The sequence below is a fragment of the Trichogramma pretiosum genome, unplaced genomic scaffold (genome assembly GCF_000599845.2).
Source record: "Trichogramma pretiosum strain Unisexual culture from Peru unplaced genomic scaffold, Tpre_2.0 scaffold118, whole genome shotgun sequence".
In the NCBI taxonomy this organism is placed as follows: domain Eukaryota; kingdom Metazoa; phylum Arthropoda; class Insecta; order Hymenoptera; family Trichogrammatidae; genus Trichogramma; species Trichogramma pretiosum.
Window position 1 is genome coordinate 161,930 of NW_019640840.1, and position 19,749 is coordinate 181,678.

The 19,749-nt window shown below is 38.9% G+C and overlaps 2 protein-coding genes across 6 annotated transcripts; one reads left to right on the forward strand and one right to left on the reverse strand.

The window, feature by feature from the left end:
• Positions 1 to 567: 567 nt before the first annotated feature.
• On the forward strand, positions 568 to 2,242 carry LOC106657468 (protein transport protein Sec61 subunit beta). The gene is made up of 4 exons (XM_014379002.2): positions 568 to 671; positions 885 to 921; positions 1,372 to 1,568; positions 1,647 to 2,242. Exons 2-4 carry the CDS (start codon positions 919 to 921, stop codon positions 1,732 to 1,734), a joined length of 288 nt encoding a protein of 95 aa, XP_014234488.1. The 5' UTR covers positions 568 to 671; positions 885 to 918; the 3' UTR covers positions 1,735 to 2,242.
• Positions 2,243 to 2,683: 441 nt separating this feature from the next.
• On the reverse strand, positions 2,684 to 19,373 carry LOC106657523 (transcription factor Sp4). 5 transcript variants are annotated; one of them, XM_023463545.1, is made up of 9 exons: positions 19,045 to 19,373; positions 8,600 to 8,965; positions 7,749 to 8,223; positions 6,349 to 6,533; positions 6,128 to 6,217; positions 5,488 to 6,052; positions 4,705 to 5,188; positions 4,351 to 4,645; positions 2,684 to 3,508 (listed from the first exon to the last, which is right to left on the reverse strand). In XM_023463545.1, exons 1-9 carry the CDS (start codon positions 19,273 to 19,275, stop codon positions 3,356 to 3,358), a joined length of 2,844 nt encoding a protein of 947 aa, XP_023319313.1. In that variant the 5' UTR covers positions 19,276 to 19,373; the 3' UTR covers positions 2,684 to 3,355. The 5 variants fall into 5 exon arrangements, with proteins under 5 accessions (XP_023319313.1, XP_014234590.1, XP_023319312.1 ...); XM_014379104.2 differs by having other exon boundaries at positions 6,128 to 6,220; XM_023463544.1 differs by having other exon boundaries at positions 6,349 to 6,560.
• Positions 19,374 to 19,749: the final 376 nt, after the last annotated feature.

Here is a 19,749-nt window from a genome sequence, read left to right on the forward strand (position 1 = left end):
CGATTTTGAATAATTCTATTGTAAACATTTCTAATACTAGCTAACAGTTTACTAACAGTTTGAATAGTATATAGACAGGGGCTTTTGATACTTTGTCTTATTCACATTGATACGCATAATCAGATTAGTAGGTTTGGATTCAGAATTCAGAACCTTTTTTTGAAGTATAGAACAACAACGTATACAAAATTTTACGATGAATTATAATAAGTTTTGACTGACCCTTATTAAAAATTGAAATTTCCAGGCAAATTCCGACGCCTGCGCAGAAACTACTGTATCCAGACTTATCGCTGACGTGTATATTAAGTTTGTCGCATATTACATATGTGGACTTAATATGCCTGTAAATGCAAACAAATAATGTTTAATCAAATGAATAACGGAGCCAGTCGAAGGGTCCCGCTTCATTGAAGCAGCTTTGGCCCGGTATGTTTTTATAGCTTCGCTTTAGATAATGCACATGTTATATATAGTTGTATGGACACGTCGATGTCGTGCTCTCGCCGCTACACCGCACAGTCGTGGAGCTATCCCCTCTACTTAGCGGCTATTTTATACATAACAGCTCTTTGTAGTGCGTAGCTTACGGGAATCCGTGCCCACGTCGCTCGTTTTGCCAGACACAGAGTGTTAGACCGCGCAGGCTGACGCATACGTTTCATTCACAGGTGGGTTTTCGCAATTGTTTTTAAAAGATTTTTACATGGTTTGTGAATCTCTCAATTACACACATTGGAATATTGATAAATAAATTTATTTTTATTTTTCTGTGACGGCTCGGATTACCCTTTCATCGATGAAAAACTGTTTGTGCATCGACGCTTTCCACAACTGACACGCGTTTCATTTACATTTTGCTGATTCGACGTTAATTGCCACAGATTCTGCTTCTCATTTGTTTAAAATAACTACAAAATGGTGAGTAACTGTTAAAACAATAATTGCATTCATTTCTGAATAGATAAAAATATAGCCTGTGCAGCTTATGAGTTATGACATATGGTATATTTTGATTTTTCTTCCACCATATTTATATACTTCTACCGTTGATGCATCTATTGTTAAAAATTTATGTTTCTGATGAAATGATTTGTTAAAACTATGACTACCTATGATATTCTTATAGTCAATGTAAATTCATTACTCAAAGCATTATACATTTTCAAGACTTTTTAACCAAAAAAATAATAAAGTATTGCTGATATGGAAAGAATGCACTTGTTAGATCATGAGACAAGTTTTTTTAATATCATTTTATTATAGTATTATTTCAATTAGTCTCTAATGACTTGCAAGTGGCTATTGAAATAATTTTGATAAATAAACATGAGAAACGAAGTAAAATTATTTTTAATTATCATTCATTAGCCAGCTGCTCCAAGTTCTACTTCTGTGGGAGCTGCCAGTCGCTCTCCAAGCAAGGCTGTAGCCCCTCGTGCTGGATTGGGTGGTACTGTAAGGCAACGTAAAACAGCACCCACAACTGCTGCAAGAAATCGTAATACTGGTACCAATTCTGGTGGTATGTGGAGATTCTACACAGATGACTCTCCTGGAATCAAAGTGTGAGTATAAACTATTTTAATTATTTATTACTTTTTTCTAAAAATGTATTTTATGATTTTTCTCCGTATGTATTTCAGTGGACCAGTACCTGTTTTGGTCATGTCTCTACTTTTCATTGCATCAGTTTTCATGCTTCATATCTGGGGCAAATACACCAGGTCTTAAATCACAAAATCTTTAGTTTTAAGCATAAAAAACTTATAAAAACAAAATATTAGCTATTAAATAAAAAGATTTATACAATTTTTTTCTATTGAAATATGTTTTTCATTGCATGAACTTTAACTTGTTACTTTTAACCAATTTGTTTTATTTATAAATGTTTGAGAACTAGTTGAATATTTTGTTGAACGTTTTATAACTTGAAAAGTTATGTATCAATCAATTCTTTTTGGTTTTTTATTAAATTAGTGAAATTATAAGGCAAGTTTAAAATGAAATTAATTGGCAATATTTTAAACTTGTATGTGATCATATATTGATAATTAAAACTGGAAAAAATTATACAGAAGTAAATTTTCATCTTTTTTATTATTTTCAATATCTATAAATATATATTGTATCAACTATTAGTAAAAATTTAATTGTGATATTTTACATCCATAATGCATCAATGATGTAGCACCTTTCGTTATCTTCAAGAAATAAATCACCGCTCTGCATTTTTCTACAATTAACTAAAAATCTATTTTTACTTTATTTATTTCATACTTTTGAAAAGTTTTCATTCACGAAATACAAAGATTAATCTTAGGTAAAATTTTAGAAGAAAGACACTCGAATTTACAGTATATCGGTACTGAAATCAAAACAGTTTAAATAAATTTTCATTGAAAATATTCTCATCAGAAGAAAATAAAACTCAATGCATCAATTCTGTCTTCCACTTGAATTTACTTTTATCCTTGAAACAATGTATTGGATCATCAGAGTATCACTTGAAATAAAACAAAATAAAATGTAGAAATAAATCTTGTAGAATTATTTCGTACAAAAATTTTACCTGCGATTAATTTGAGAACTTTTGTTACATGATTTTCATCAATTTGTTTCCTCAACCTATTTTTAATTTTTTCTTGATTTCTCAATCATCAATTCAAAATTCTGCACGGTTGTTTTTTTACAAACAAATTTAGGCTATAACTTCATTTTTTAATAAAGAACGAAATACTTATTTAAAAAATTTTCTGTACATTATTTCGTTTTGTACAGATATACACATGATTATAATATTTATAAAATTATAAATTTTCTCCTCCCTAATTTATGCATTAACTTAAAAGCATTTACATATTAATTTTACACTTCATTACTTGAATATTCACATCAAAACTTTGTACATCGTTGTATATGAAAAGGATTGGCTAAATTAAATTTTTTTCATGCAAAAACATTTCTAAAAATTTGAATCCTGCTTAAAAATTGTATCGTGTACACTCTACATCCTTAATTAAAAATCGAATTTAAATATCTATATTTACATTATAGACCTTAGTTTAAAAATCAAGGTGAGTACAAGACAATCTTACATATTGTTTATCCGTAGAAATTTAAAAAGTTGCAAAGTAAAAAAATATATTCAATAATAAAAACGGGTACCTCAGTAACACCTCGAGTAAATACCAACACTTTTATGACTAGTGCATCAAGGTTTACTTATTACCACCGAAAGCGACAGCTTTAATTACTTTATCCTGGTCAAAAATTCCTCCAGTCCTAAAAATTACCCCCTAGCTTCGTTTTAATAAATTGCCAGAGAAATTTGTTCGCCAGGAGTAAATAATATCTATTCATTTGCTACTTGAGAAATATCCATCTCCAAAGGATCGGCCAAAATCAATTCTGACGTCTCGTTGTCTTTTTGGAAAGATATAATGATTTTATCTTCATTGGACGATTGACTGTCGGAGCTTCCTTCTTGCGTGGATGTAGCTGCTTCCTGTGTTCACATATGAAATTAACCATAACTACATATTTTTCAAACAAAGATAGTTATTAGTATTTTTTATCTTCAACTTTCGATAGCGACAATGCGATGCCAGGTTAGGATTAATTGTTCACGGTTTCTAAGGTACCCAGTGGTTGTACTAACTGAATTTGCTGTGATGGGACAAAAAAAAGGTTCGTTAATAAAATTTCATTTTTCTACATTCATTCAAGTTTTTTCAAGATGATGTAAAGATGGAATTTATTCGAATGCATAGTTGAGATTAGTAATGTAGAATAAGAATTGAAATTTCTTTTTCCAAAAAGGAGCGCAAAACAGATGATCTACTAAGTATTCAAATAATATGGTGAATCCATATCGATTGACTTGATGATCATTTCGTCTTTCAAGCCTGAAGCTTCAAGCTTCACGGCTTTTTCGCCTCTGCATAGTATGTACGTTTTTAGATATGGAAAATAATTTAAAATCTTCACTGGGTAACTTTAGATTTTAAAAATCGTGGATATTAATATTGTATATACATGAAAAATAACTTTAAGAGCAGAAGATGCAAGATTCATTAAAATGTTTCAACCCATTTTCTGAAATTACTAATTATTATAAAAAAACAAAGTGGTACATCATTATTTTCTAAATGCTCATACATCTTTCAGAAATCATATGAAGTAGAAGTATCAAATATTGTGTTAAAATATTTTAATGCTCATCTTGACTTTGGTATATCTTTGCTAAGTATGAATAAAAATGGTCGAAAGATAAAAAATTTAAAGTAAAAAATTTTTAAAAGAAAATGAATAAAAAAAACATGAAACATTGTATTAAATTTTACTGACCGTGTTTCTAACTTTTGAGTGCGTTTTTATATGTTTTGTTAAGTGATCGGACCGCATGAATTTTTTGGTACACTCTGGACATTGAAATCTCTTTTCGCCCGTATGTGTGCGTCTATGTCGTTGCAACTCGTCTGAACGGGTGAATTTTTTTCCACAAAAGATCCAGTTACAGACAAATGGCCGTTCACCTGTATGCCATCTTAAGTGAGCCCGCAAATGCGAGGTCTTTCCATAAACCTTAGTACATCCTGGTATATGGCAAATGTGCTGTCTCTTTCGCCCAGAATCACGATTTCTGAAAACATTAATACATTATAATATGTTATGCTTCAATAAAAAAAAATATTTAGTTACCTTTCGCTATCACCACAGTTTGGACATGTGCAAGCTACGCGACGTCGATGTTGCTTAGTACCTTCTTCACCCGACTGCGTTGATTGATTCTGTCGAGGCGATGACTGCGACTGCTGTGTTTGCTGCTGTGATTGACTTGTAGTAACAGCAGCAGGTGCAGGCGTACAATTGGCCGGTATTGTTTGAACAATTTGCCATTTTTGATCGGATTTATTATCAACCTGCAATCTCGGTGTAACCGCGGCAGCAGGTCTCAATGCTTGGACGGCAGTAGGCTGCAAGGTCGATATGACCTGGACGTTACCGAGACCAGGTATATTTTGAACGGGAATCGATTGCAAAAAGTTACTGTTGATTCCCGTCGCAGGCTGCAATTGCATAACACCACCGCCAACATTAACTCCTCGTACCATCCCTGCTTGCCCGCCCGCGAGAGACGTCAAAGCTGTGGTTGGGATCAATGTTATTTGTTGTCCTTGCGCACCTATCAATTGTAAAAAAACATATTGTTACTGACTGCTATTTAAAATAGAATCCCTATCGTGATCTTTTATATATTTATTATTATGCCTCGTAAACATAATAAATATAAAACATAGTAAGTCTTCTGAATCATTTATATGAAAATTATATATACTATAATTGAAAGTCATGGTATATTTGAAGAGTAGTGATTATTTATAAATTCATTCTTATCGAATGAGTTCGATATTGTCTATCTAACAAATATATAAAATCACTGATATGTAATATACATCGTTCAATGATTCCAAAAGACCTTACCAGTTATGCTTATTGGCTGGGTTGCTTGCTGCATAGCTTGTGCGGCAGGAATTTGTATAACTTGTCCATTGGCGAGCTGTGAGGCATCGATGTTTGTGACTTGAATCTCGTTGTCTTGAACTTCTTGTTGAGGCCTTATTGCAGTGAGCGTTTGAACGTCAATTTTCTGTCCGTCCTTTGTTGTTATCACGCTTGAATTTGCTCCACCACGACCGATCGATCCTATACCGACAACCTGAACATTAGCTGGCGGAGCTCCGTTATTACTCCACGTGGTTGCAGTCGAGGCCGGCGTAGTAGAAGTTGCCTGTTGTGCAACTTGATGTGCTTGTTGCTGTTGTTGCTGTTGCTGCTGTTGCTGCTGTTGCTGCTGTTGTTGCTGTTGCTGTTGTTGCTGTTGTTGACTTTGTTGAACTTGTTGGACTTGTTGTGCCTGCTGTACTTGTTGAGCTTGCTGAACGGCTGCAACTTGCTGCACAACGGCCGCTTGTTGTTGTTGGGCTGCTGCTGCTGCGGCTGCTTGTTGAACCGCCACTTGCTGCACCACTTGTTGGCCTTGCAATTGCTGAAATGGTTGTTGGTGATGGTTGAATTTAATTTACTTACTAAGATTAAATAATTTTAGAATATATTGACTTACCTGTAAACCTTGTAGTTGGGCCAAGTTGGCGATTTGAACTTGCTGGATCTGCCCATTAGGTGTTATGATTTGGGCTATTTGCGGGATTTGCTGCTGTGTTAGGAAAAATAATTGGTTTTCAAATCAAAAGGCAATTTTGGATAAAAATATTACAAATTATTAGATCAATATTGAAAAATGATTAGACGTTTTTGTTTCATATTAAATTTATCTCAGCTTACCTGCGTGATCTGCGGTATCATTTGAGCAGTGGGCATATTGAAAACATTGGACAGAGCCTGGACAGGAAAATGAAGCGTTTGATAAACCGTCTGGCCGTTGACTTGAACTGGAACCTGAACCGGTACGGTTTGCTGCAACTGCTGTGGCATTGGGAATTGCAGCGGCCGCACTTGAACACTCTGACCTGTAACATCCGAATTGGCCTCGGGTTCTGTCGTAGCAATTTCGCATTCGATCGGAGATGATTTATGAAGGGTTTTATTGAGCGATAGCGAAACGACAGTTGCGTGAGGTTACACCAAATGTGACCAAAACATAAAAACCAAACCATTAGTTACATTGTTGCAGACAGTTAAAGAGGAAAAATATTAGCAAAGCAGTGTGTTGAGGATGATGGTGAGTTTTTGAAGGTTGAATTTTGAAACTATGTAAAATAAATATTTTCTATACTTGTAACTAAAAGTTGCAATTATTTGGCTTCATTCGATATCCGTGCATTATAAGCTTTTGAATTGCATATTATGTTTACTGAATTAGAGCGTACGCTTTGATTCATCATTTAAATTAAAAGGTCTATTCGGCGTCCAAAATAACCGATGTATGTGTATCTAAAAATTGTTTATAGTACACAACAAAAAATCTATGCAAGTTGAAAAACCTCTACTAATTGAATATTAACGCCACGTATTTTCGTCTTAAAATTCAACGATCTCGCGAAAACTGTAAGCTCGTAACCATAATATATTGTACTTGTATTGTATGATAGTGACTATAGTTAATAATTTAATAGTTGTTATTGTCATCTATACCGTTAATATCATTTTTTCACCAACCCTTCAAACAACATGCATAACTCGTGATCGCGAGACACCATAATGTATAATAGTTCATTTTGAACGCCAACTAAACACTCAGTTTAAATAAAAATATAGCTGTAATTGTATCATGCTTGCAATCATTGTTAAAATACATTGTGCATTAGTTAAATAGGATCATTATTCTTAAGGGTTCATAAGTTATATACATTAAATAAGTGAATTATAATGATATGGAATTTTTCGACATTCAGATAGATGAAGCTACAACAGAGATTAATTTTATGAAAAATTATTTATGGCTCTCGCAAAAAATAAAAATAAATCTCTTACTAATTCGTAGCTAAAAATTCTTTATGAAAATGACGAAAATGTTTCGTTACCAACCCAATGCCACCACGTTTAATGAACATTTTAAAAGAGTCAAACGTCACCTACATGCGAAAGTATACATCTCAATTTTGTATGAATTCAAATTTCAAGAGGCTCGATCAACTCTTTCAAAAACCCAAGCAGTCCCACACTTATAAATTTAACAAGATAAGTTTGAAACTATATACGAAGGGACAGAGTTTATTACACACCTGTCGGTATCTGGACCGTTTGCCCGTTGATGTTTTGGATGATCGAGGTCGGAAATATATTCGGATTTCTCATCAAGTTAACCGGATGCGGCTGTATCAGCGTCTGGCCGTTGGACAATTGTATCTGTTGACCCGCGGCCAGCTGCAGATGCTGACCGTTGGCAGTAGTGAACTGCATCGTCGGCTGGGCTTGCTGCAAGCCAGCCGCCGACGCAGACGGTATAAAAAGTGCCTCCTGTCCGTCTATGCTAACGGTTTGCATTTGCGGTATCACGCTGTAGCTCAGTTGCTGGCCCTGTTGAACTTGCTGGACTTGCTGCTGCGCCTGCTGTGGCTGAGGCTGGCCCTGGCTCTGTTGCTGCTGTTGCTGTTGCTGTTGCGCCTGCTGCTGTTGCTGCTGCTGAATGGCCTGAGCGGTGGCCTGTGCAACCAATTGATTTCCCTGAGCATCTACCGCTTGTGAAGCGTTCAATACCTTTTGCAAAAGCGTAAAAAAGTGCGGTTGTGATTATTCGTGAGATTTTACGCCATACTTTGAGTGAAAAACTAGTGCTGGTGTACAGTGCAAATATATAAGTTACGCCATATATTGGCAAGCTTTGTAATAATTACAAACAAACTTATGTAAAAAAAATCGTTGAAAATTGATTGTATGTGCACAGAAAAACTTCGCAAATAAAAATTACGATGCTGTGTTTTACTCTGCGGCTACTTGATATTGTAACATAGTAAATTTTTACTGAATTTTCACGTTATTTTCATTTTATAAGATTCTCAGTGGGTAAAAAGTTAAACTCAAGATATTAAAATAACATGGATTTCCAGCATATATAATTCAAGTGCTGACTTACTTGTAAGAATTGTTGGGGTAAACCTTGCATCGAGATTGTCTGTCCGCGTTGCTGGTCCTGCTGAAGTTGCTGCTGTTGCTGTATCGGAATGAAATTCTGTAGCTGCTGCAACGTTATGACTTGAGGCTGCGCTTGTTGCTGTTGCTGTTGTGCGTCTTGCTGTTGTTGCTGCTGCTGTTGCTGGGCCTGCTGCGCCGCCACAACGGCGGCCTGTTGCTGCTGCAGCTGTTGCAGCACATTGGCATTCAAGAAGCGTATCTGTGCATTTTGCTGCTCTATTTGCTGCTGTTGCTGCTGTTGCTGCTGCTGATCAACGGCATCTTGTTGCTGTTGTTGCTGCTGATCTGATTCTTCCATGATTTCTTCCTGCAAAGATAAAAATGACAGATTAATAAACGGTGTTTGAGATAGTATTCATTATTTAATATTTTCAGAAGACCCAAATAAGCTAAATATTAATTTGATAAACAATTATTTTGCGTTTAAAAACCTTTGACTTCACTGTCAAGCATGAAGAATCTTTTATCACTCTAAAAAATATCAAAATTATTGTAGTGCATAAATTATACACTAATAATGTGAGTTAAGCATAAAGCGAAAAGTAAGAGTTATTTTAAAAGAAATATTTTATAGTCACGATGGCACTGATTAAACAAATTGATTGAAACGGATTGAAAAAGATGATTATTCGATTGGATATTACATTCCGTTTAAGATAAAAGAAATTAAATGTTTAGTTAGACAGTGACATCTAAAATTAGTGCTCTTTTTTTTAACAAAGCCCATTCACATTTGATAAAAATTTTACCAAGACATTGGACTCGAAATACTTGAAATTGCTTTAATTGATGGAAAATCAAAATTATGCGACATAAGGCACACGAGGACAATCGACAAACTCAAAACTGCTGAGTGTCTGCGAATGAGATCAATACACGTAGATCGATACATGAAGACGAATGATGGGAAGTTGAAAATCAGTTGTAACATGCAGATCTTGAACGCAATATCGACTCTCGTGCATCGTATCACGTACACGCGTGACGGGGTGGTAATCTATATAGCGGAATGGTTTCTTTTTGATCATCGTCAGACTTACTCGTGAAGCCCGTGCAATGTCAAGAGATCAACAAGTTAAAAGGCACCGCCGCTTTATGTAGTTTTGTATATTACCTCGCAAACCGCGGGAGGCATGACACAGGAGTATAAGTCAACCCTCAGTACTGTGCATTAGTATACACGAGGTAGGCATGTGCACATAGAGTATAGTGTAGATTCGAGCAGTAGTCAAAGTCTCTCTTTCTCTCTCACTCTCTTTAGGAATGATTCTGCGTGGCACGTTTTATGTAATACGTATCCACCCACTTCGATAAAGATAGCTCCTCGTGCAACGCCCCTCGAAGCGGTGCCTCTCCCGTGCTCTGCTCCGTTTTCTCTCTCTCTCTCTCTCTCTCTCTCTTTTGCGCGACTACTCGGGGTACGAAGCACGTGTTGTTTGTATGTACACAGAGACCGCGTGCGACGAGGCACCCCATTAGGTATATACTCGCCGCTCCAAAATCTTCAACGCGCGGTAAATTTGCATGCTGAATCGGCGCAGCGCAAGACGACACTCCCCCGCGCGCATTAGGCTCTCTCTCTCTCTTATCTTGATCGTCGCTCGTCCCCCACTTTTCCTATCGCTGTGACCAGGGCATTTTAAGTTGCCAAATGTGCGCGCGTGATATGCGGCGAGACGCAACGTGGGTACACGGCACCGGGTAACGCCCCCGTTCCTCTAAATCGCCGGCTCCGATTTTATTCTCTTGCCCTGCATGCGGCGCGCGAGTGGATATTCGCGTTCGAGATTTACGTTCCAAGAGCGAGCGGATGAACGCACGAGAGACGTCGAAAACGAGCTTTTTATTTTTTTTAATATGCGGCGTATATATAAGAGCACCCCATGTAGTATTGTAACGTCGACCAGAGACCACTAAAAAAAAAGATCGTAAAAATTAGCCCAGCTGTATAAATTTGGTTGAGCAATTTACTCGTAGGCCGGAGCGTGGATGAAATTCGATCGGATCAGCGCGCGGCAGCTTCGTGTACGACTTTATTCCAAGAGTTCGGAGGGAGAGTCGCAGTCTGGAGTATTTGCATGTAATCAGCGAATAAAAGAAACCGGCAAAAGTCAAATCCGAGAACGTCTGCCTCGAAGGTCGCTTTTACAAAAGGGTATATAAGCCATCTGCGTTTACGCGTATATATTTAGAAGCTATATACGCGCGTCTCTCGAAAGCCCGCGTTTATTTTCAAACCCACGTTATACCGCGAGAAGAAGAAGAAGTAGGGAAGAGAAAGAGAGACAGAAATGCCGAGCGCTCGTGAAATTCCGAGTCATGCGTTATAGGTATACAGCAGAGATCGTCGCCTCTTGTATTATACAGAACCAGTCGGGGCAGTCTCGTCTCTTGCGCGCTCGGCCTTTCTCCGTATACGAAAAAAGAGGCAGAAGAAAAAGGAAAGGGAGTTGCGTCGCTGGTGCGCTTCTTCGCTCGGGAGCCTCTCTCTCTTACGTTGCTCCCTTTCTCTCGATTCTTGTCTCGCTCGGCTATAGCAGCATACATATATATAGGTATGTAAGTTTGAATGTACGTGTATATATCGGAGAGACGACGATGCGCATCGAAGCTCTCGGCTGCGCGCATACAACACACCCGCCCACCTTTGCTCGCCTACACCGAGCTATATACCTACATGTAGCCTATGGCTGGAGCTGCAACAGAACTCGACGCGACCCTCGCTTCCGGTATGTTTATAATGTGGACATGTGTGTGTGTGCGCTCACGAGCAACTCCTCTCTCTTTCTCTCTTGTACGTACACGTTAGAACGTGCGATGCTTTCAAGGTAATCCGACTATTCGCGAGCTTTTCCTGATATTCGTCGTAAGTTTATATGTTGTATATTTTACGCCGAGTTGCTGCTGCGGTGGCTCTATGATAGATTATGTTGGTGTGTATCGTGAAAAAATAAATAAAGAAAAAATAGGGTTTCCGACGCGCGCGCATCCACCCACGTATCTATCTGTCTTTTCTCTGCGGTGTAAAGCAGCGATAGCGTTCGACGTTCGTATCTCGTTCTCGCCCTCTACGTGTGTGCCATGTACTATATAGGTGCACACAATGATGAATGGCCTATTGGTATTGATTTTTTGTTCTGCTTCGTCCCTCGCTTACGACACGGTGTTTTTTTTTTTGTATCGCTTCCGTTTATTTTTTTTCGTGTATTGTATGATGGGGCTTCTCTGTTTACCATTACACGTGGTGTTTTTAAAATATGACGATGATCCAAGAATCAAGGGATTCGCAGTGATCAGGGATCGACACCGTACACCTCGTATGCGAAATCGACATCGGCGTGACCGGTATGGGAGACAGATCCGAGCTGTATGCAGGAGTTTCGGTACATGTGCCGCTGAATAGGAAACTGGGAGGACCCAGACAGAAACCGAGGGAAAAGAGAGAGAGAGAGAGAAGCAGTGTGTATATAGCGCATGCAACACGCGGTGCAAAAAGCGCGATGCCGCCGCCGCCGCTATATACTACAACACGCGCTTCGGGGGATGATTTTACGCGGCGCGCAAGCAGACCGCCCACCGGGCGTTGTTGAAACCCCCCTCGAGTACGACGCGAGGCAGCAGCAGCGGTAGTAGCGGTGCCAGCGACTGCCTGCCTGCCTCGTGCCTCGTGCCTGTTAGCCTGCGCGACTGCGTGTCTCTCTCTCTCTCTTTTCTTTGTGTCTGTGTATACGTGTGTACGTGCGTGAGCCCCGCGTGTACTCACGTAGAGTATATATTTCGCAGGCAGGCGATAACGCCAAGTCATAGGAACGAAAAGAGGCCTCCACCCACTTCGGAGCAGAGGCCAGAGGGACTCTTTTATATATACACGTATATATACACCGGCATCAATGTTTCAAAGCCGCCGAGCGAGCGAGAGAGAGAGAGAGAGAGAGAGAGCCCCGTTTCGCTGCTCCGTTAAGCTCCGGTATAGACTCCACCTATGTGGGCACGTTATCGCAGCCAAGAGCACGTGGCTCGGGAGTCTCTCACTGCCTCCTCGCACACCTATATCTATATATAAATAGTCAGGAGTCAACGTGCACATGACACACGCGGGTGCACGAGAGAGAAAGAGAGAGAGTACCGATCGAGGAGCAAATCAAAACAAATTCAGAACGAAAGAGTAGAACATATTATTACTGTCGTGGGTAGCTTTGACGTTTGGTGACAAGTGTCATTGCAAACATACGCGCGTTGTTTATCGTAGCATCGATCCGGAGATCTACAGTTATAATTTTATGCTTTTTCCATATACCTGCTCATCGTTACACGTTTTCAGTACACGCAAGCATGTACAGTAAACGTCAGGCCGAGGTGAGTGGCGCGAATAGATCATTTAATTATTTATACCTCAGTCGCACGCTTTTCAGATAAGAAAGTAGAGCTCGGCTGATAAAAAAATAGTGCCACACCGCAGCACGAGTCTTTGACCGACTCGATCGTCATAACAAACGGATAGTCACCGACTCTACAATAGTGAAAGAGAAAAAAGTCTGCACACTGTCACGTGCTTAACCTAAAACGCACGAGCTACAATTCTAAAAACGAGTTCCATGCCCGATATTATTTTTCTAACGTCGAATGTTGCAGGATTAGGGTCAGCGAGCGTGAACGATGATGTAGGTGTCGTATTACAACAGGAAGCAGACGCCACAACCGCCGTCATACATGATAAAAAAAATTTACGAAAAAAGCGCGAGCCGAAAATGAGGATGTGTGCGTGTGTGTCTGTGAAGCACGAGTGCAACATGTACAGCGGACTTACCTTCGTTTTCGCAATTTGAGCCATGACGACGAAGGTTTGAGAGAAGAAAGCTCCGTAATTCGCGTATCTGTATACCTATATGTATGTACAGTCTCTCGAGAGCGCAGCAGAATGCTTTATCTGTGTCTACAATCGCTGAATTCATGTGAAAAATTCGTGTACACGATCGACGCGCACTGCGTTAATAATCTCCGTTTCCTTTTTTTCACTGCATCCCGTGCATGTGTACGTAAACCCAACTGCAGCGATATCAAAATATTTCGGAGCAGCGAAGAAGGTCTATTATGGATTGCTACAGTAGTAGTGGTGGTGGTACTGTAGTAGTAGTAGTAATAGTAGTAGTATTAGTAGTAGTAGTGTATAGTTCCTATGTAGCTCGGCTGCTTCTATACATATACCGCTGCTTACAGGCTCCGCTCACACTGACGCAGATGCACATATATGAACACGCTCTTGTATATACGTATATATAATTACCGAGTCGGAGCTCGGTGTTATTTCGAGAGCATGTATAGAGGTACGAAATTCGGCAGATGCACGATAAACACGAGTTTGTGTAGGAAGGCGCGCTTACATACACACACAGAGGCATAGAATATAACTGCAACTCTCGGCGCACCTGCACATGCAAATGTACAAAATGTAAGAGTGTGTATGTGTACGTGGATATTACAACGCGAGAATATTGTATTGCAGTAAATGGACAGCATTTGCTTGGATGATTTGGGAAGTATTGTGTACACACCTACGCAATTGCTAAAGATAGAGAAAGAGAGTAGCAGAGGACAGTCTTGCTCTCGCGTGTAAAATGTTTCAGGGTAAATATCCAGATCTACTAGAAGCATTACTACTTGGCACACTCACACTCTCTCACACACATACAGCGCATATATAATGTATGTATAAATGTACACATTACTGTACACTGAAACTCACCTAATGTGGCTGGTTTTCACCTACACAGACGAGAATTTGCACTCACACACTGAATGGCACACACATGCACACGCGCTCACTCGTCGGCGCTCGGCGAGCGAGAGAGAAAGATGATATAGGTGTGTCGCTTCTGGGAGGACGCCTTCTTGGGTTGTTGCCGCCGCCGCTGCTGCTGCTATACGAATGCTATATAGCTGGCGTTGACCGTCTCTCCGTGAGAGTGTGTGCGTGTCTGTGCGACGCTGCAACTGTTCGACGCTACTGCCGCTGCTGCTGCTGCTGCTCCGAAAACTCGCCCAAACTAGTAACGAGCGTACACTGACGCGGCGAGAATTTAATGGAGTCGCGCGAGGCTGAACCCACCGCTGCACCGCCGCTCACCGCTCGGAGTTGCCGCCGCCACCGCCACCGCCACGGTATACGTGGTAATAATGCCGCGCGCAGCAACGCCTGCCTTTCCCCGCTTTTCACGGGCACTTCCCCTTCGCTGCTAGCTACACTGCGGAGGCTTGCGTGGCTTCTCGCAGTACAATGTGTGCTGCCTTCGTTACGTCAGCGAGACGAACAAACTCGATGGGTGACTGTCACATTTCACGTTAGAAAGAGATACAGACCGATGCATTTGCTGCAAGTACTTTGTTCCATTTTACCGAGTAATTAACAATATATGAAAATGCATAAATGATGATACTGAAACAACGAGTGAACTATTTTCACGATGCCTAAGTTTTTGTTTTTCCAATCAAAGAATTTTTACAAAATTCTTGAGTTAAATCGAAAAAAATATTAAAAACAAAATTCTAGAGTGTATAGATAAGATCAGAGTTGCAGCATAACAATTATAAGATTACGCAATGAGTCTATAAGAAAGAACAATCGAAAAATCTAACTAGTGCATGAGATCGAGAGCAGCGATTTCTCATATGCCACCTGCAGCTGTGTGAATTTTGCACATCAAATAAAGTAACTTGCGTTGCATAATTTCTCTGTCTGATTGTCAAATAAGTATAGGAAATTAGAATTGTTCTACTCTTTCATTAAATAGGGAAAGAATAAACAAGAAAACAAATCTTACAGTCCCCGATTGAGTAAAAAAAAAATAAATATTTGATTTAAATAAAAAAGGATATCTTTTTATTCATTGCTTTTCAGTAAAATTTATTTGAAATAGAAATACTATTTAGATATTGGGTCTATAGGCTACGATTGTATTTTACTATTATTTTTTACTGTTCTTCCAAACAGAGCTACTTCCTGGAATGAGAATATTTTTATTGTCGAAAACGGCCCGATCACAGAACAGAGCGAATGCTCGAGTTACTTTTTTGAAATATAAGATATTTTAAAAACCAAACGTAATCATTATTTTTTTGGAAGAATTTTCTCACGATATTTAATCGCGAATTTCTAAAAATTCAATCCAATCGAGCGCTTTATTTTTTTTGACTGCTCCTATATTTACATCGTTGGTACTGTGTGACGTTAAAATTCAAACGCTTGAATTTCCCGCTGCTTTCGAAGCGTGACAAAGCACGAAATACACCAAATCGCTGCACGCGCAAGATAAGTGCGTATTCACCGGCAAGGCATGGATATACTACATAATGAGAGCAAGTCAGCACGGCCCGGTTACAAGTGCGCGTCATGTACACGCCCTCGCGGACTGTTTTGCCGATCCGCCGTACCCTATCGCACAAATACATAGGCACGCATCGCGTGGTAACTCGATTCAATGTTCGAGTCCCTCGGCTCGACGAGGCGGCCTTCTCTCTCTCTATACTTTTGTGCTGCTGCTCATAAAGAGCAACGCGAGTTCCTCTAAAAATAAGATACGACCCGCGGCGGCGGCGGCAGCAGCGCACAAAAGCCCCGCAGACACAAGAGTGGGAAGAAACGAACGAGGGGGGTCTGTCTCTCTCTCTCTCTGCTCGCAGACACACAGCCCGAGAGCCGAGCAAGGCCTTTTTTCGTTTCCCGCGTGTATTACGTGCCACATGTTGGAATTCGACGGCGTCCGCCGGTTTCGCCTCCCTCGTTCAGCCCACTGTCCAATCGATAGATTTACACGGTGACTCGAGAAATACGCCTGCATTATATGCGACCTCCGTGAATCGCTTCTTCCTCTTCTTCGTTTTAATTCAAAAAAATTCAAAGAAATAGATCGGCGAAGAGCATAGGCCGAGGCTTGACTTTTGTCGTGGCTGGACCGAGAAAGTGGGCTGGTACATTCGAACGTGTCACCTTACGAATTTTTTAATGACTCCCAGAGGAATCGTCGTTTAAGATAAGAATATGGATACCTAGCATTTGTTTTCTTTTCCTCTAAAAAATTTGACCTTTACATCGTTTGTTTGGAAAAAGAGAAATTTGGAATGTCATGTTCTGCGTTTTTTCTTAAGAAGATAAGGAACGGAAAATCTTTGACGTCTTCTCTGAAAAGCTTATAGCTTCAATATAAATTACTTTAAAATTTACTTTCGTATATAAAGAAAAATGCCTAACTAATAATTTTATCTTCCTCGATACAAGATACAATTTTTTTCAAATCAGGATTAAATCCTGATCCAGGTTAAATACTGTCATTGAAGGATAAATTAATCCACACTCTACATGCATTATGTTATTTTTGACCATCTTATTTATAATTCTAAATTTATGTTGAATGAGGGAAATAAGCCTGAGCAGCGTTTAGAAATTAAAAAGTCAATAAAAAACATTCATTTGACGATGTTTACACGACGTTTTAAAAGTAAGCGTCTTCATTAGCGCAGACGTATGAAATGCACTTTAAACAGTTCCAGACCAAAATAAATATTGTTCAATACTATTTTCGGGTCGCTTTCAATGTCATGTCGTGAGACGAGATAAAGCAAAATAAGTTTAAATGGCGATAAGTTTAGCTCGATTATCTGTTAAAGGGTGTACGACAGTTTCAAGAAAAAAAATTCTTAACAGCTCATAAATCGTTTTTACCTATGTCGCGATCGGTCGATCAATGGCATGTAACAACGCACTCGATCTTAATTAGCGATATTTTCCTACACATGAAATCTAATTCTATTAAATCTACTTTTTACAGCAAATCAAAATCTACGAAAATTGACTGGGTGATCACTGGGTCATTCACTTTTATCAATTATCATTCATAAAGCATAAAGTGCTTCTTTGTTATTGTATCACTTTAAATCACGACGTTTATGGGGCGTTCAGAGCGACTAAATGTACGCAATTATTGTACACGCAATCTCAGTTATAGGTAAAAATGTAGGTGGAAGAAATTCCATTCATAATACACCGACTCGCACATTATCGTGCACCGAGAAGACTCGTAAAATTGATCGGTTATTTCGATGATAGTTACAAGACTCATGAAAGTTCACGTTTCTTCGAGCTTTGAACGTAACAAGGGAAAAGTAGATGGTCGATAGATTCGATTGATATCGAAAAAACGCAGCGCGTCCGTCATAGAAACTGGACATTTCCGAATAGACCAGGGGATCTCTTTCCATGCTGTAATCGCGTTCTCTCGTCGCAAAGAGGGACCAGACTTTAAAGCTCTCTCTCTCGGTGTTTTGCGAGTTCGAAGCTGGGGCGGTACCTCGCGCCATTGGCAAAGAGGCAGCAAGCCCCCCGCGATATTTTATACATATATACCGGCACAGGCCGGACCATCCCCCTCGCGATGCGCCGGCTATGCGATGCGAATGTATATACGCGTGCACAATATAATACTCTGCAGAGGCTGCACGCGAAATAGCGACGTGTGGCAGATCTCAGCTTCGTTTAAATCATTAGGCAGACAATATATCGATATTAGAGCTTGATCGATTTATTTCATATGGTACTTTTAATAAAAAGTCGTAATGATGGGATTTTAGCCGATTCATGCACTGACGAAGTTAATTACGACTCCGTGTCTAACAGATTTAGATTAAAAGTATGCTTCAGTTATTGTGAGCAGTTATTGATTTGTAACAGGATGGATCTTTTCTGTGACTTTCGTGGAGTGAATAAAAAACTTGAAGATAACACGAATGTATGATTATAAGACACGAATACATTTGCATACGAGTAATTTTCGTCTCGACAACTTGGAAACTGTACCGGTATAAATAAGCGAAATGAAAAAAAATTTGTTTTATTTCGAGCATACCATCATCAAATTTGATAAATATAGTAAATTTTCAGTACAATTATAAACTTTCATATATTTGTTTCGTGCAGCTAAGGACGTTGATTGAATATTCGTATTGTAAATGAAAGCATCAAATCACGTGATATTTAAATGAAAAATAAGAATCACATTTATCAAATCACCACTATAGGTAAATTAGATTTACTATTAAAAATTGTATGAACTTGGATCAAAAGAGTTGCTCAATCGCATTGTAATACTCTAAGGCTGTATCTTTGGGATTACTCATAAGTACACACACACACGCGTATTCATACACATACAAAAGTCCCACCTGGTCGAGAACTCGTATACCTACACGAATATAAAACCCTAAATAGACTTCCAATTAGTTTCTTTACAATCTTATAATCAGACTTCGCAGCTTTTCTCTTCAAATTACACAACATTTTTAAAAACATTTTGTTCGCGTAAAAAAGTAACCATATAGTAATAAAAACCAACATACTTTTTCAATCATTTCATCAGTGCTTTTGTGATCAGGAGAACGTTCGTGATGTGTTTCTTGTGGAGTTTCATCTTCTTCTTGTGGACTCTTTTGTGGAACTTCAGATCTTTTTTGTGAATCTTTTTGGAGAACTTCAGATCCTTTTTGTGAACCCCCCAGTGAAACTTCATTTTCTTCATCGATACATAATTGAGCTTCCTCATATTCTGTATATATTATAGGTATAACCATGGTTATACACTTTTATATTGCCAAATTTGAAAATTTATTTTTAATTATATACGAGTAGTCGTTTCGTTCAATAACAGCTGTAAACGTTATTCGACTACTTTGAGCGGTGTGACGACGAAAACTGTCTACCTATTTCATACAGTCAACAAAACAGACGTTCACGAGATTTCCCTTTCCGCGGAATTACACAAACCATCGAGCAATCATTTTAATTGAAAATTCACATGAGTGATGTTGCTACTGATATTTACTAGAAAAAAATAGCATTGAAAAATCAGAAATAATACATTTGAAAAAAATATTAGAAAAATGATCTCTTAGAAAAATAATAAGTTATAAATATTTTATTAGGAATTTTGTGTTAAAAAAAAATGACCCGCAACGGTAGAGAGGCATGCATGATCGGACCAGTCGCACCCGCGTTTCATAGCTTGTCATACACACCAATGATGTAAGTATAAGCGAGCGATGGCA